The sequence below is a fragment of the Mesoplodon mirus genome (assembly GCF_964341445.2).
Source record: "Mesoplodon mirus genome assembly, contig: HAP1_SCAFFOLD_3222, whole genome shotgun sequence".
NCBI lineage: Eukaryota > Metazoa > Chordata > Mammalia > Artiodactyla > Ziphiidae > Mesoplodon > Mesoplodon mirus.
In genome coordinates, this window is record NW_028294069.1 from 16,470 (window position 1) to 32,805 (window position 16,336).

The window sequence follows — 16,336 nt, forward strand, 5'->3', positions numbered from 1 at the left end:
TCATATAAGTCGGATGGTAGCAGAAAGATAACAATTGTAATGTAAGTAGTCTGAAAACGATTCTAGATGATCTCACATAGGATTAAACATGCATTATAAAGAACTCAACTTACAAGTAATCCAAAAATAATATACGAATGAACTGCAACACAAGCCATACACTAAAAAATGAGAATTACTTGTTCTCGTCTAATTTGTTGATAAGGCAAACATTTTGGCTATATGTGATTAAGGAAATCTTAATCTTTTTTCAGTGGTCAGTAAGCAATGTTAGCAGACTATCAAATGTTCTCTCAGTTTACTAATTAGTGCTATTTATAGCTGTTAATACAGACAAGAAGAGACACAATTAACTTTCCACCAAGTAACATCTCACCGAATAGCGGAGAAGTTCTTTTGTTTTATTAGAAATTTGAACATGAATTTGAGCTTGATACTTTACGAAAAGTTTCTCAAGGACTTTAATACTGTAACACGTTTTCTCAAAATGAGAACTACAGAACAGCAAAGAAACTGTCTACTACAATTTTTAGAAAGAGCGTTACTTGTAGATTTATTCGTATAGAACACTGTCAAAACCGGTGTGGCATTTTAATTTTAAACGAATTATCCATTACTAATTCATATTTATATAATTGTATTAAAGAATATGTGTTGAAAAGAAGTGACCAGAACTAGCCAGTCGTCATGTTATTGTAATCCGCTATGACGTGTACATGGTGTGGTTATGGAAAAGCGGCAACTGTCGACAGACGAAAGAAAATTGGAAAAGTGTAGAAATATTTTTGTGTCATAAGCATTTTACTATGATAAGATTAGTATGATGAGGCATGGATGGTCTGGTGGATAACTCGTGACTCAGCGATTAGAACAGTCGCGAGTTGGAAGTTCACCTACTGCTCCGAGTTTTGCAAATATTTCATCATCATAGCAGTTATACTTCGAATAATAACACTGCCGAGAAAAAGAATTAGTAGCAATAAAAAAGTTGATATTTAATTGTGATTTAACTGCATCTTTAGCTTAACTGGTTTAAGAGCGATTTGTGCACCCCAGATCATCCTGTTGACGGGTGATTGCTGATACCATCAATAAGAACAAAACATGTTTATAGAAAGACAAAAGCAAGAAGCACGGATGGTGTGGTAGATAACTCGTGGCACCCTGGATAGTGTAATCGCAGATTAGAAGTTCACCTACCGTTCCGAGATCTGCAATCTGCCAATCTCAGCATCATAGTAGTTGTGATAAAAGTGTTGCCCAGCAATTAATGACGATTTTATTTTAATTTTAGCCGAAGTTTTAAGCACAATAATATTGAGCGGAATTAATTATGCTACTACTACAAAAGAACTTGGATATGATTCTATAATTAACGAAGTGGTGGTGGTGGTGGTGGGTTAATATTTTGCTTTAAATCGTCAGGCGTTGGTACTTCTAAGTTCTCATACAATCCCTCTCCTTCTGCTTTTTTTCTTGGTACGTCATCCAACGGTGCTACTTGTTGAGTGAATTGTGTAAAACCACCAGTAGTCTGAAATTATGGCATCTGAAGGTAATATTGGATTTTTTTCTCCGCTTCATTATTCCATTTCCTAGATTACTATTTATAAGGTATTTATAAAGGTTAAGTAAAGGTTTCAAATTTTGTTTCCTACACTCATCTGACTTCATTTCAACGCGTCTTTGGCTGATATAGTTCAAATTATAAAATATAGCTTTTTACTAGTGAAATTCATCAAAGGTGATAAACTTGGAGGCTTATTACATAGTGTCCTACTGCATTTGATTTGACTCGAATCAACTACGAGGACACAAATCGTAGGGAATAACTACTTTCGGATAGGATAGATGAAAAAAGGAACTATCATGATCCCATAAAGTGTAGGCTAACTAACACACCATTGGAATAAGTATTAGTATTCAATAATTTATAAAATAGGATGGTAAAGCCTTAATGTTCTGGAAGATTCTCGACTATTCGCATCTGATAACATCATATGAGAGTCTTTTGTTATTTCCCTTACAGGCGTCATTATGAGTTACAATTATCGTCTGTAATGAAAAGATATCCATCTAAAGGTTAAAGCGGTCGGCGTTGATCAATCTCCGAGGGATGCGCCATGCATTCGACTTCATTTGACATCGTAGAGGTGATTGAATGCATATGTGGTCTACACAATGACTTGCGAGTGCCAACCCATGTCCCAAGCAGTGTTTTTATCCTTCCAGACAATTACGGTAACAAGTTACCAACCCCGGAGAGATGGAGAGATTGATCAGCCCGGAGGTGGTACCGAGCCTCCGATCGATCCAGTGTCTATTGCGGGGTGCCTCTAACCACTGCGCTACATACGCCCCCTACATCCATATACTATACCTATGAATCTATACCTATACTATACACGTATACCTATATATCTGTATGCTATATTGATAAACCGATTACCAAAGTAACAGTTCTTTGCTTTCTTATTACACACAAGTGGAAGGATTGTAACGAAATGATTTGCAAAGAAGCATATGAAGAGCTAGAGGATATAGGTACAAAGACAGAAAATACTATACTTAAAAATACAGATAAGCGACCGGATAACGTTGAAATCTGAAGTGAACGATAGGGTCATATTTCTATAGGTGTTTAAAAGTGTAGCAAACAACTAATGAAACGCATTCCTTGCTTAGATACAGTTGTAGATTTAATTATCCGGCGACACCTCTATGCGTTATAGTTAGAAATCGGAATAAAAATTTCGTTAGAAGACAAAACACTTCAGCGTGCAGCGCAATGGATACTCTGCTTATGGGACGGTATAACAGAATTAGGTGAGCATGTAGCGCAATGGTTAGAGGTTTACTGCAGTACAAACTACTTTGACTGTTTCGATATCGGGGTTAACAACTCCCCATTCCGCCAGGATATAAAAAACTGGTGCCAAACATGTTTGGGAGGATAAAGGCACTAGTCTGATATGTCGGTAGGAGCCCACAAGTTATTATATAGGCGAATTATGTATTCATTTATCTTCACGATGTTTGAAGAAGTCAAATGCATAGAGCCTCACTCAGATATTGATCAACGCGGATCGCTTCATGCTTTACTTTTTATGGTGACTTTACCTTTTACCTTTTTAGGTGATGAGCCAGAGTACTAGGTAACCAATTTGGATTAGTTTCACACTATAACGGCAAAATCATGCAAAAACTATTGACTCAGTGGTATGATCGAGAAAAACGACTTCTGCCTAGTGCAAAATCTTGCAGATCCAATTCGAGTTCACCTCTACGGCTTCATCATTTCTCCGGCTTTTTATTATACACCTTATAATCACAATAATCTCCATTACTATGTACAACTACAGTAAATTACCTTCGTAGCTTCAATTTACAGAGGAAAATTACACAATGAAACATCACAAAGCGAAACGCTGGCGAACTTTGCATATTGATAGGAGAGTTGATAGATAGGCGAGAAGAACGATTAAGTTGGTTGTGAGTAATTCTCGTAATCAAAGAAAGTGACCACCTTGAAGATGGCGCATAGCACAATACATTGGACTTTGTCATCTACTCTAGAAAGAGGAGGCGAACAAATGTTGGACGAACTGAGAAAGTGGGTAGAATTCACCCGAGAGAAACCGAAAGAAAACTGCCTTTTACTTTTGAACGTTTAAATTGAAGAATGGCTACATCACAAATTCGTACTGTAAAAACTAAACAAACACGTATATCAAAGAAAACGGTTACATCGACTCGTTTCCGTCAGTTTTTCTTACAGTTATGTTGCGTATATGTCTCATATCGAGTCGTTTTTCTAAATAGACAATCACCAAGTGAAAGCCGAATCAATATCTATCTGAAAACCTTTGAGGGGAAGTCAAAGCAACGAACCGAATGAAAGAAGACCTATGATCGGCACAATGAGTGATGGTGCATCTCGTAAAGCTCAGAGATGGTCGAGATTTATACGATGAAATAAGGAGTCACGATCGATGCAGGACCTCTCAGTCATTGAAGATGGTTTCGTGAGAATTACAGATAATCGACAAACAACGGTTCGAGAGCCTGTGAAGGAACTGCATAAGATAGGACTTCGATATTCATCGATTAAAGTAAAAATAAAAAAGATTCAGCAAATGCCGTCGACTCTTGATATACTTAACGTAAAAATGAAAAGAAAAACAATTAAATAGAAAGAGAAAACGAAAAGATCGCCATACAGAAGCTTGTTGCGGAGAGGTGGAAACCTAAAATATTGTTAGAACTAGTGAACTTATTAGGCACATATGGCGCAGTGCTTAAAGGTGCCTTAAAATACACAAATAGTCTTTGATTCAATCCTGCGCCCAGACCTCAGTAAATCTTCAATCCTTAGTGAGGAAAATTGATAACAGAATCGTCTGGGAAGATAGTAACGCTGACTTGACACATTATCAGTAACCCCAAGCAATTGTATAACTATGCCAAATACTTATGTATTATGTAGTATAGCACCTCAAACCACTACAAGTTCAATAAGTTTATTAATTACATCAATATTTATGCTTCCACCTCCCTACGCCGAACTTTCGCTGAAGATTTTCTATTTTTCCTTTTATTTTGCCGTTTTCTCATTTCTACTTCTCATTTTTCAGAAATATACCACTTTATATTTCATTTTAAGTTACCTTAAACACTAGCTACTAGATAATTTTTGAGAGAAGAATTCATATCGACGGAATTCACCAACAACTGGTATCTTTATGAGATCTGCTCAAAATCTAAACGTTTCTTCACTATGATGTTGCCAAGATATGTTCTCGTATAAAGATGTTTAACACTGAGATTTATTCATAAATTTATTTTTTGAAACCGATAATGATACGATAGGCATTTGACGAGGACGAGTTGAATCTGAAAAGAAAGCTCTTAAATATCACTTGAGGTAGGAAGCTTCGAAACATTGATCGTCTACAGACTTTTTTTTTAACAAATCGTTTGCAGGATTCAGACAAGCAGATTTTTTGGGCTCTTCTAAGAACACCAACACAAGGCTGACCAGCAGATTTTATGCCTAGTCGGCATGAAAAAACTTTCTCGACTTGACTCCGATAGTAGCCTCGGCTATCCCATGCTTATAAATGGCCCTTGTCACCTAATAATCCATTACTTATTATTCAGCTAGAAAGCAGGATCTTCTATGTATTTTAACAATAAACCATAATGATGTGATGGATTCGTCAGAATAAGGAAAAAATAAAGAACATCTGAATAAGATTAAGGAATGGCTCAAATACCTTGTTTTTCTTTTCACTATTCTGCTTTTTTTGCTTGATTGTCACTCTTCAACTTTCTATCTGACATTTTATTTGCCTGAAAAAATGAACAACATTAGAAATAATCGGAATACACATTTCTAACTAAAACAATTGCTACACCATCCGACTTCATGCCAGTTTCTCAAATAAAAATTATCACGTCTCGATATCAGTGCACAAAATGAGTGGATTGTTAAAAGAACTGAATGTAAACACAACAGATAAGTCTTTCGCAAAAATTCGTTATCTCATTGTTCTAAGTTTGGCTAACCGATTTTTCTTTTCTTTCTTCTTCCTCCTCGTCATCCTCCTCTGGAGCCTCAGGTTTGGGTTTTTTAGGAGCTTTAGAAGATTTTCTTGCCTCCGCATACGTTTTCGTTTCGCCACTTTCAGGTTTTTTGTTTTAGCAAGTCTAAGTTCAATCCAGTTTTAATAAAGAACACTTTTTAAAAACTCGAGAAAAAACGTCGAGACTGAGTCGGGTTTTACAATAGTCTTTTGCCTTCTTCAAAAGAGAACAAAATCTGGTGGTGTAGAGGAAACAAAAAATCTTGCGTATTTGATTTTGATCAAATGTACTTACTCGTTGCTGTCTTCCACATTTTTCTGCATAGTTTTTTTTGAGCCACTCCCAGAACCTTCTTTGATTTTCCTCGCTTCTTGGCCTTCTACGACAACGTGAATCGGTTTTTGCTTTCGTAGTTTCTTACGCCCCTCAGAGCTTTCCTTCGGTTTCTTTACTTCCGGTTCTTCCTCAACTACAACGTCTTTCGGCTTTTGTTTACGTTGTTTTGAACGTTTCTCAAAAACTTCACTCGTTCTCTTTCCTTGCTGACCTTCCTCTACTTCAACATTTTTCGATTTACTTATACTCTCAATTTTGGCAGTATTCAATTTCCCATCCTTATTTTGTGCTTTTTCATTTTTTGTGACCTGCTTAGTCAGGGAAGTTATACTGGATGCTACTTTTAGGGGATCTGGCTCTTTGTAACAGTAGAGACCTGCTGTGAAAATGGTGAACATGATCGCAACCGTGGACATTACCTGGAAAGCTTGGAATGTTCAATTCAATTTCAATAACATTTTCAGCAATATGAATTACAAAGCGGCTAAATATAGAGTTTATGTTCGAAGTATCGATAGTTGAAATTATTAAAAACCTTTTAATGACTCGATGACTGCGTGGTTCACTCATAGGTGACAGACAAGGAATGAACGCTGATCAAGAACGATCAGGCTCTATGAAGTGCTTGGATTTGTGGATGGATCCCGAGTAACCGCTACACCAAAATGTTAAGTGTATATCTCCCTTGTACATGTAATCATCTTCGTGACGCCTGTGGCTGAGGCTGGGAGGCACATGGTTGGTGTTTCAGAATCATTTTTAGAAATATACTCTAAGTAATCTCCATGAGAAGCCCAAAAACAAAGCACGAAAATATTCAGTCCAACAGCAATGTCTTATGAGCTAAAATATGGGTCCTTTCTGACCTAAAGGAGTATAAATAGGAATCTGCATTTGAAAAGGTTACGCATCTCATCTTCGCGCGACTGAACATCACTAGGAAGCTTTGGAGCGCAACTCAAATTAATGAATACGTCAGCGGTTTTCACTTGAACCATTTAACAGCAAACGGAATTGAAGCTATTCAGATTAAGATATAGTAATGGTAATAGTATGGAATATTACTTACCGCAGCGCACGTATTGAATGATTGTATCCACTGGGGTTCACTTTTATCTTTGTGAAACCACAGAGATAAGCATCCGACAAGGTTGGATACAAGATTAAATAGGAGTATTGTGATTATCTAAAGTTAATAACTTTATTCATCTTGTCATTTTTGATTGCGTTGGTTTTATTGAAAATCTCATGTGAAGTAATTAAAACGGCAAAGTATTGTAAACTTTTTAAGAGAACAAGACTATTGGTTCATCACTGCGAAACCAACTCATTGTTTAAATTATTTCCACATTTAGCTTTCTGATATCGATAGTGATGACATGGGATTCTATAAAGTTTTGAATGAGGTAATGATATAAGGATCGGGGAGAGGTGGGTACGTAATTGAAATGCTGAGAATGAGGGATACCAGTGTCGGGAATACGTCTGACAAGTCGACGTCGACGTTCACACGGCGACTTTCCGATGTCAGCCACGTTAGCCCGGACGACAGAGGTGATATGATGTTTTATCCCCACCCTATAGCCTCGAAGAAAGCACTTGTCGGTGATAGAAGTGGGTTTCATTTTATAGGGCTGTGGCAAAGCTCTACTTCTTCCTTTTAAAAGCATATTAATGACTTGGTCCAATTTCAACGCCTAGTGTTTATGTTGTTTACAGGTCATCTACTCACCACACAGACCAGTCCCATGTTTCATTAGGAATTATTCCCTGTTCGGCCACGTTTGGACGATCTGCGTTTTCCCTTAATTGAAATGTTTAATCGTGACTGAGCGTGATAATCTCTGGCATTTCAAGATTGCAATAATAGGCGTTCCCAAATGTTCATCAGATGCAGTAGTTACTCCCCTTTGCAGTACAGAAGATAATTTTTCGGAATTGGGACTATCGTTCTTCCAGGAGAGTAGCAATTGCTACTACTGATTGATTGATTGATGAATTTCGATCTAACAGAGCAATTATATCTATAGGTCTGTAGGTCCAGAAAGAAACGTGAGTGATTGCATTTTCTGCACTCTCAAACTCCTTCCTAAAAAAATGAGTAGACCGTCGCAATTGAGAGACCTTTCCCATCTATAATGCCGGAAAATTGTGCAAGAAATACAAGCAAACTACTGAAAAGAATAAGTTGTTTTTACATAATTCGCGAAAAGACTGATTTACGAGAAACTTTTTCCAAATTTGCGAAGTAAAACAAAAGTAGATGAATATGTTACCTTCTAAATGTATATGATCATTTGGTTAAAAGAAATAAACAGCACGAGTAAAGGTGAAATAGAAGAAATCTCGAGCTTTTGGACTCTGCTTTCCATTTTAATCCTCGACTGCATATTTCTCCCAGCGTACAAATTATACAATCTTAGTAAAAATTTTGCTACAGGCCATCCAGTGAACAAAGTGGTATACTCGATTTTGAGCCCAAATGCTCTTAAAAATTCTTCTATTTGAGAACTAATCAAAATTGAAATAAACATCTTGAAAATGATGTTGACTCAATCAGAGACAAAATTGGACAAAGGTAAGTGTCACTTCGTCAGAAATGAGATCCACACCGCATCATAACAAGTGGAAAGTGTGCCGCACAGGCTAACACAACATGTTGGAATAACAAAAAAAAAAGTGAAAAATTACTCGAACTTACGACTACTGGGGGTAGAACCTGTGAACATTCGGTCACGTTGTTGGCTACTATACTTGCAAGCAAACAGGTCACACACAATCCGTGTGTGAAGATAGCCTCCAACACCTGAAACCAGACCACTCAAGAGATTTTGCATCGGTAATTTCAACGAATAATCTGAACTACAGTGCAATTTTATTGCTTCAAAAAGCATACAACCATGCTGTTGTTGAGAAGTACAAGGTATTTTTTGCAGTAATTTTTAAGCAAACCTATCTGTTTTTGAGATTTGACCGAAATATGCTAAAGTAACTAAATAAGCTTGACGATGAAGTTACTAACGTAGCACGGGAAGAAGGAGACTGAAGGAGAGCACCACTAGAGTAGATGTCATTTTCCCATCATAGGATTTCACCCTTGCTTTTTTTTCTACAGGAGCATGATTACCGTATTGCTTAGGTGAATTGACATAAGGTAGACAAACATGTCGGCTTATTACAGCTGGTCACCTCGAACATCTCCAACTTTTTTAGCTTCGAACTTCGTTTTTAATTGTTACTTAAACGCATGCACATATTGATGACTAAATAAGAATTTGAATGTAGTATGAGAACACAACATATGCTTACCATAAATTTGTCCACATCAAAATCCTAATTTTTCCCTCAGTCGATGTTGTCACAGGATTGCCATATGCTCCAGAGAAGAACAACACTATCATTATCATGAGGTACGTAATCTAAATTTTATACTGAATACTCTGGACGCTTTTTGTAATGTGGGTCTCCAACTTCTGGCATTCTACAACTATTCCTACCTTCCCATTTACGCACGTCTATACTTAATTAAACCCTGTTATTCTTGATAGATCAATTAAGAGAAGTATTTTCAGAAAGATAAATAACTCCTTTTTGAGACGGATACGGTCTTGAAATCTCCTTGATCACGGCTGCGACAAAATCTGCGCTTAAAATCTTTCAGTTTCTTTCGAAATTTCTTTGTCAACAAGCATTCTAAGCTAAGAAAATTCTAACTTTATTGTTACAGCTACTCTTACAGCTGTCGTTTTTAAGAAACCCAGGTATAATCATACGTATTTTATTACAGCCAGGAACATCGTTTATAAAAGTGTAACATACAGTGGCAAACGTCACTTACAAATAATCCATAAAGCAAATGAGAATGAACCGCCACACAAGCCATACTCTTGAAAGTGAGGTGTTCTGTAAGTGTAGTGATATTACTTTTGTAACGTTTATCAAATTTGTCTATCAGGATGTAAATTGTAGGCACTGTTAACGAAAACATTATTTACTTATCATATGATCGTTGGATGATCGTATTTTAGAAATACTTTAGGGTTAAACAATCGTAATTTTCCAACAAGAATAAAATTTCGATATATTTCGCGTCAATTTGGTGCACAAGAATGACGGTCAACTATTCAGTGCTGTTCTACCATAAAATATGAAACCGTCTCATTAGAAGCTAAAAAAAATTGTTTGTGCAATAAAACATGCCTGGACTTTTGGTAAATTGCATTTATTAAGAGAGCGGTAGAGTTCCGAATAAATCCAGTAGGAAAGTATTGTTTTGTTGACGATACTCATTCCCATTTAGAATTCTTAAGAACCTGTGATGGAGCTATAGAGAAATAGATGGAAGTCGAATTTTATAAGTCCGATTGTATTTTGATTTAAAATCTCATCAATATCTTATTAACCAAATGCTGTTATGATAACTTCAGTTCAAAACTGTAGAAAAATATTTCCAATTGAAAATATGAACTAGTTAATATAAGCAGTAGACGATATTTTTAATGAAACCTGCTTACTATTCAGCGATTCTGTGATTAGCAGAAGCAACTAACTCTTCTACAAAATTCTTCTTTCATCGTAAGATGATCGTAGTTAGAGTACAAGATGTTCTAGCCGGCACGCTATTATTATTTTCTTGTATATCGTACAAAACATGTTCATTGTCGTGATACAATATCTTTAGACGTGATTACGATCACCTATGTTCTGAAGAACAATGGTTCATTGAAAATGGAAGAAATGATGATATTAAGAAGCGAAGCTGTGGGTGCTAATGGATTTCAATGCATAGTATTGCTATTTTCAAACTTCAAGGTGACAACTCTACCTAACTAGCAAATTCAAATTCTTAGAAAAATTTCGCCAAGGTAAAATGAAAATGAAGTGTTATTTCGCTTTCAATCACTACAAAAAAATGAGATGAAATGGTCAGGCATATAGATACCGTAGTCTCAACATAATCTGCAAAACAGTTCTAAACATTAACAGCAATGTGGTTGGATGAATGGTCGTCGACTATAGCAACATTTAGTAAATAGCTAAATTTACGTTTATAGGAAAGCTTCTTCAGTAAGTATCATAGGTTTCCAACGTCTCGGATACTCTAGTTATTGGAAAGATATCTGTTATCGAAAACCATCACCGTTCGTTGTATGCTGACAATCATGTTGTATACGTGTTTGTGTTCATGTTTTTAGCAAATTCACAAACAACCTAAAATTAGGCGTTAAGCATTTGTGTTAGCTTTGTCTAGAGATTATTGTAGCCTTTTTGTGTTTTTTCTTGGAAAAAAAAGTTATGAAGATATTTCTTGTATTAACTCGAAAAGACATATAGTTGACTTTGTCATTTACTATATCGGCGCCTCTAAGTTTATTAATAAGCCAAGACATCGTCGTCATGAAAGGTAGTATTGATATATGTCGATACATTCCTAATATTATTATTTTATTCCTTTCTACTTTTGTCGATTTTAATGTCTTTCCATGTCTCATGAAACGAATTCTTTTTTCCATTCCTATAATCGCATATTTCTCCTACATATCTTAGAGCTAGGCATACTGTCTTTAAAGCATCAATCGTCTTTTAGAGGAATCCATCTTTTAATTTGTTCTTTATTTTCTATCATCTTTTTCACTATAATTTCATTCTGATGTGTCGGCCTTATAGATCTTGCTATTTTAATTTCATTAATTTGGGTACATTGTATTCTTTTTTCTTTTTTCCATAGCGAATTCTTTCTCATAGAACTCGATTAGACATAGGAAAAAACATATTTAGAAATAGATTTATGCCTGAGTGTAAAATAGAAGTTAATAGAAGTAAATAGACAGGTATATGCAGTAATAACATATTTATTTACACGTTTGAAAATATTCACTATCGGGCATATCCAAAGTTGTTGAAGTTTTCTTGTACGTGCTAGATGTTTTCTCCTGTATTTTGGTCACAGGTTGCTGGTTTTTTTCTCCACTTCTTCATTCATATTTAATTTACTAGGAGCCTGAAGAAAAGTTCAAGTCACAAATTTTTAAAAAATCGTAAATTTTTTGAGAGAGTTTTTCATGGAGGAGTCACCATTTTTAAGTATATTTTGCAATGTTATTTGTGATAACTTTTCATTTACGTCATTTAATATTTTGAATAGATTGTCATATAAAAAAAATAGCTATAGAAAAGAATCTATAGTCAATCGATGAGTTTCCGTAAAAAATTAAGTATTAAAGTCGTTATGAGTGTATAATGATTACGATCACACCTTTTTTTCTTTCTGCTCCTTCGGTTCAGCATGACCAGGCCTAAATTTAGCACCAAATAATAAATAAGCAGTTCTTCTAGGTAAGAATAAACTCATTTTCCTAGTATAATTGTCATAATAGAATTTCGTAGAGAAGAAATTCGATTCAACAGTAGAAGAGATCGGCCGTTCTACCTCAGTTCATCGATCAGAACTTGTCTATTGCTGATTGGGAATGTTTATGACGAAGAACAGTCTGTTGGCGACGTAAGTGAAAGGATTCAGAAAAAAGACTCTGAATCTTGTCTACGCCTAACAGATTTGAGATAAACGTTTCATCGGAAATTACATTACAAGACGGTCTGTGCTTGCTTTCAGCAAGTAATAAATTTACTAAATCTTTGATAATTTGATTCTTCAATGTTTGTGGCACATCGGACTGATTCTACTTATAACTATGTGCTAATAGAAATTGTAAAGAAAATGAAACGCTCTTTTCTCACATTTCCTGATAATTTCCACTAGGCTTAACAAGCAATGAAAACTATTAAATTAATCTGAAGAAAATTACGAAGAACTAAGATGACAATACTTGTAAACTTATTCTTCAAGCGAACACGAGGTTATTAGAATAATATTAATTTATTACACGTTGGCTGACGTTTCGGTGGTTTCGCCTTTCCCAGAGCCGGAAAGGTCACCAAAATGAGAATCCCAAAGCCCAAATTTCAATCGCACAATGAACACCACCAAATACCGTTTCTCGCTCTGGCTACGGAAGAGTAGATAAGTAAGAGTAGTAAGATGACAATGTAGACGCAATAGCGATAGTAGACGTCAGTTCATAGCCTGAACTAAATGTAAAATGTATGCGACGCATCGCATAAAAATTGGATAGAGTTTCTTACTTTGAAAATGTTAAAGTGGCAAATTTGTCGAAACCAAGTTAATGACTATGACCATTAACTCATTCTGCTAGCGATATCGGATATATGCTATTAAAAAAGTGTTATACTATTGAATTGCACTTATTTTGAGCACTAAAGATCCAATCATTGTAATATGACAAAAAATTAATGAAAATGTCAGAGATATTTAACAGTTTTTCTCAAGAGCGGAGAAATTAAGTGGACATAGTTGGTACATTGAAGTCAGCCACATTGTCATAAATGTCGACTTTGTTCAATAATTTTTTAAATGAGGCTAGTGTAACATAGTGGTTAGATGTGACCCACACTGCAAAAATTCCCTTTCGACCGGCCCCACACCGAGCCAATTATGGCTTTAGCCTTTTCGATGTCCAGAGATATTTTCTCGAAAGGCTTTCTTTGAGAGACAATAACCGGCGACAACATCTAATGAAGACCTGAGAAAATCTAATATGAATATCTTGGGACTTCAGAGAGAATCTCATGCTCAATTAGTTTCAAAACGTGGACTGCAGATGCAAGACAATCAACCGAATGAAGATAATGCTGAGATCCGCAAAAAATGTGAAGAGAGGTAATATTTTTAATAAGTTCAGAATAAATTTATGACACCACGTTCTTCACAATACCGGCTTTTTTTTCAGATAGCGAACTGAAAATAATTGAAGAAGCGACGCCGCAAAATCGTTAACCAGGATATTTTGCTTATACAGCGCATTATGCATTAGATCATGAACACAGCCTGAATAGTAAAAATGACAAATACTAATTAGTTTGATCATTGGCGTTTTGCATTGGTGTTGATTTGGCCTTTCGAATAGAATGCTTGCGATTAGTTATTTTGTCGGCATTTATGCCGACCGTATTTGGTGGTAAAAATCAGCATGTTGAACGACTTAGCTTTAGAGCAAAGCAGGAAAATCAACTGATTTAAACAGCTTATATGAGAGCTGATGATGATGACGTAATGAAGAAAGCAAAGGTCATTATGTTTCGTTCCTTTCTCGTCGCCTTCGCGTTTTTTTCTGCTTTAGCATATTCGTCAAAACCTGGACGTTGGATAAGCAGAATGAAAGCGTAGAACAATGAAAGTGTGTCCATTGTTATTGATTACAGTTAAAAAGCGAAAGATACCGGTTAAAGGCAAATGTGACAGGAAGTCTAGAAATACAAGTTTAACTCAGGTAGACCACACACGATCACTAAGCTTGCACGAAATTGCTATAATTTTTTACTCGGCTATCTTCACCTTCTTCAGAGCCGAAGATTCAAGTCGGCAGGTTACAACCGTTCATGCTTTCGATGTGAGCCTTCGTTTTGAGTAGTGCTCCAATTCAACGAATTCGACTCGGTACAACAGGTAAAAACCTCATCGAAAAATCCAGCGGCTGTGGACTATCGAGTCAATTATGTAGTTCTGAGGAAGGCAAAGAAAAGAGGGGAAGCAAGGTGAAAATTTCTGAAGACCTCCTGTAGGCTTAATAGTAGCTATTGGTTACTCATATCGAGTTTAATCACGTTCGGTATATATGAAATAAGTGAGTTTGAATGAAATGCATCTTAACTACTACAAAAATTGAAAAAAAGGTACTATCGTTAGGTTCTACGTGTTGTAAATATATAACTGCAAGTTCAAATAATGGACTATTCTTATTCATCTAGTGAGCATACCTTGGGCAGTTCACAGCACAGGGATGAATTCAAACACTTTTCACAAGTTTGAATCACCAGCTAGTTGATGAGGAGAAAAATGTTACAAACGATATGAGAAATGCATCCAAAAGAAAAGAGAAGCATTTTTCATTGTCATGCGAAATCATTTCATTTTGCTATTCAGCTATCAAGTCTCTTCGCGCTAGTTATCTTTCACGTATGTGAACAAAACTTTTTTTTCTTAAAATTGAGCTCTCGCATATTAGTTTTCTTCCTACTAAACTCATTGTACCACGAAACATCTCCATCATTTTTTGCTCTGAACCGGGTTGTACCAATACGGTTAACGTATTCCGATGTTAATGATGATTGCTTGTGACTAACACTCTAACGGAAGTATCCTGGGATTCCAGGAAGAATCAGTTCTGCCAGCATTCAACGACATTTATGAAAAATGCGAAATTTCCAGTAACGTTGAAATTAGTGATGGCATTTACAAAGTATTTGAAGATTAATCGAAATAACCGCTAAGACACAGATATTTGCAAAACTTGGGGGCAGTGCGAACTTCCAACCAGATGATTGCCCTTTCCGGGGGTTCACCAGTTATCCATTACACCATCCGTGTCCCTCGCTTTGCCTTTCTCTCAGCGTGCTTTTACTTCTATCAACGCTATCAGCACTCACCCGTTATCGGGATGATCTTGGGTGCCCAAATCGGCCTTGAACCCAAGCTAAGCTGAAGCTGCGGTTAATTTATAATGTTGAATGCTCTATTAATTCAATATTATTTGAAGACTGTTCACAAAGTTTAAAAAAAAAAACGAAGAAAATGAATTTTATGTCACTAACAATGCTATTTCCATTTTCTCTTCGCAAATATTTTTCTTTTCTGCATGAACGACCGTTTCTATTGACTTTCGTTGTCGTTGAACACCATTGTAGCAATATAATGGAATAGTCAAAAGGTTACAAAAAAGGGCCACTGACGATAGAACCTGAAAAATGTCATCTTTAATTGGCTTACGTACAAACTGTTCTTTTTTTTACCACTAAAAAACCTGAATCAAATGTCAGTGAAGCTCTGTTGACGTAGCTGCTGATAACTTTCTACAGTATAGTACAGACATGCAATAGGTTATCAGACTAGGTTATTAGAAAAAGGTATAGAAAAAAAAGCATAGGATACCATTGAGGTGCATGTTAAATGAGTATAAATGAGAAAGTGGTGACTCGTTTTCTCTACTTAACATTCGGATTAAATCCCTACGACAACAGTAAAAAAAGGAACGTACAGCGGTTGCCAGAATGGAGCGAGCGTATTCGTATGGAAAGTTACGAACTCTATGTGTCCAAAGACATATACAACCAACAATATTAAATACCATATTAAAAAACAAGATCACTACCACCTGAATAAATATTTCGTCATCAGTCAGAAATTCTATTTAGTTATACAAGCGATGAAGCAAATGTTTCATGACTTTAATGCTAACGACTTTAACAAATTCGATCTAAGGATTACGACTATAAGTTCGTAGGTGTAGTTAGTCTATTAAAAGAAATAACCTACTCCTCCACGGGTTAATTTGTTATG

General features: G+C 35.9%; 1 protein-coding gene and 1 long non-coding RNA gene across 3 annotated transcripts; both read right to left on the reverse strand.

Annotated features, from left to right (window-relative positions):
• Positions 1-4,812: 4,812 nt before the first annotated feature.
• LOC309798391 (uncharacterized protein) lies at positions 4,813-6,330 on the reverse strand. Of its 2 annotated transcripts, none has more exons than XR_014293106.1 (3): positions 5,569-5,690; positions 5,277-5,352; positions 4,813-4,893 (listed from the first exon to the last, which is right to left on the reverse strand). XR_014293106.1 is itself a non-coding variant. In XM_082646583.1 (3 exons), the coding sequence occupies exons 1-2, from the start codon at positions 6,318-6,320 to the stop codon at positions 5,325-5,327; spliced, it is 468 nt and encodes a 155-aa protein (XP_082502709.1). In that variant the 5' UTR covers positions 6,321-6,330; the 3' UTR covers positions 4,813-4,893; positions 5,277-5,324. The 2 variants fall into 2 exon arrangements, 1 of the variants encoding a protein (XP_082502709.1); XM_082646583.1 differs by lacking the exon at positions 5,569-5,690 and adding an exon at positions 5,881-6,330.
• Positions 6,331-7,024: 694 nt separating this feature from the next.
• Positions 7,025-9,796, reverse strand: LOC309798392. Its single transcript, XR_014293107.1, has 4 exons — positions 9,761-9,796; positions 9,232-9,341; positions 8,624-8,728; positions 7,025-7,108 (listed from the first exon to the last, which is right to left on the reverse strand). It is a non-coding gene; the product is annotated as an uncharacterized lncRNA (long non-coding RNA).
• Positions 9,797-16,336: the final 6,540 nt, after the last annotated feature.

What these genes read in the sequence shown, in the direction of transcription:
- LOC309798391 (XM_082646583.1), bottom strand. Translation starts at nt 6,320, where the DNA reads ATGTTCACCATTTTCACAGCAGGTCTCTACTGTTACAAAGAGCCAGAT. An exon ending in AATGTGGAAGACAGCAACGA is followed by an intron (nt 5,353 to 5,880) that starts GTAAGTACATTT and finishes TCATTTTTTCAG; the next exon opens with GCAAATAAAATGTCAGATAG.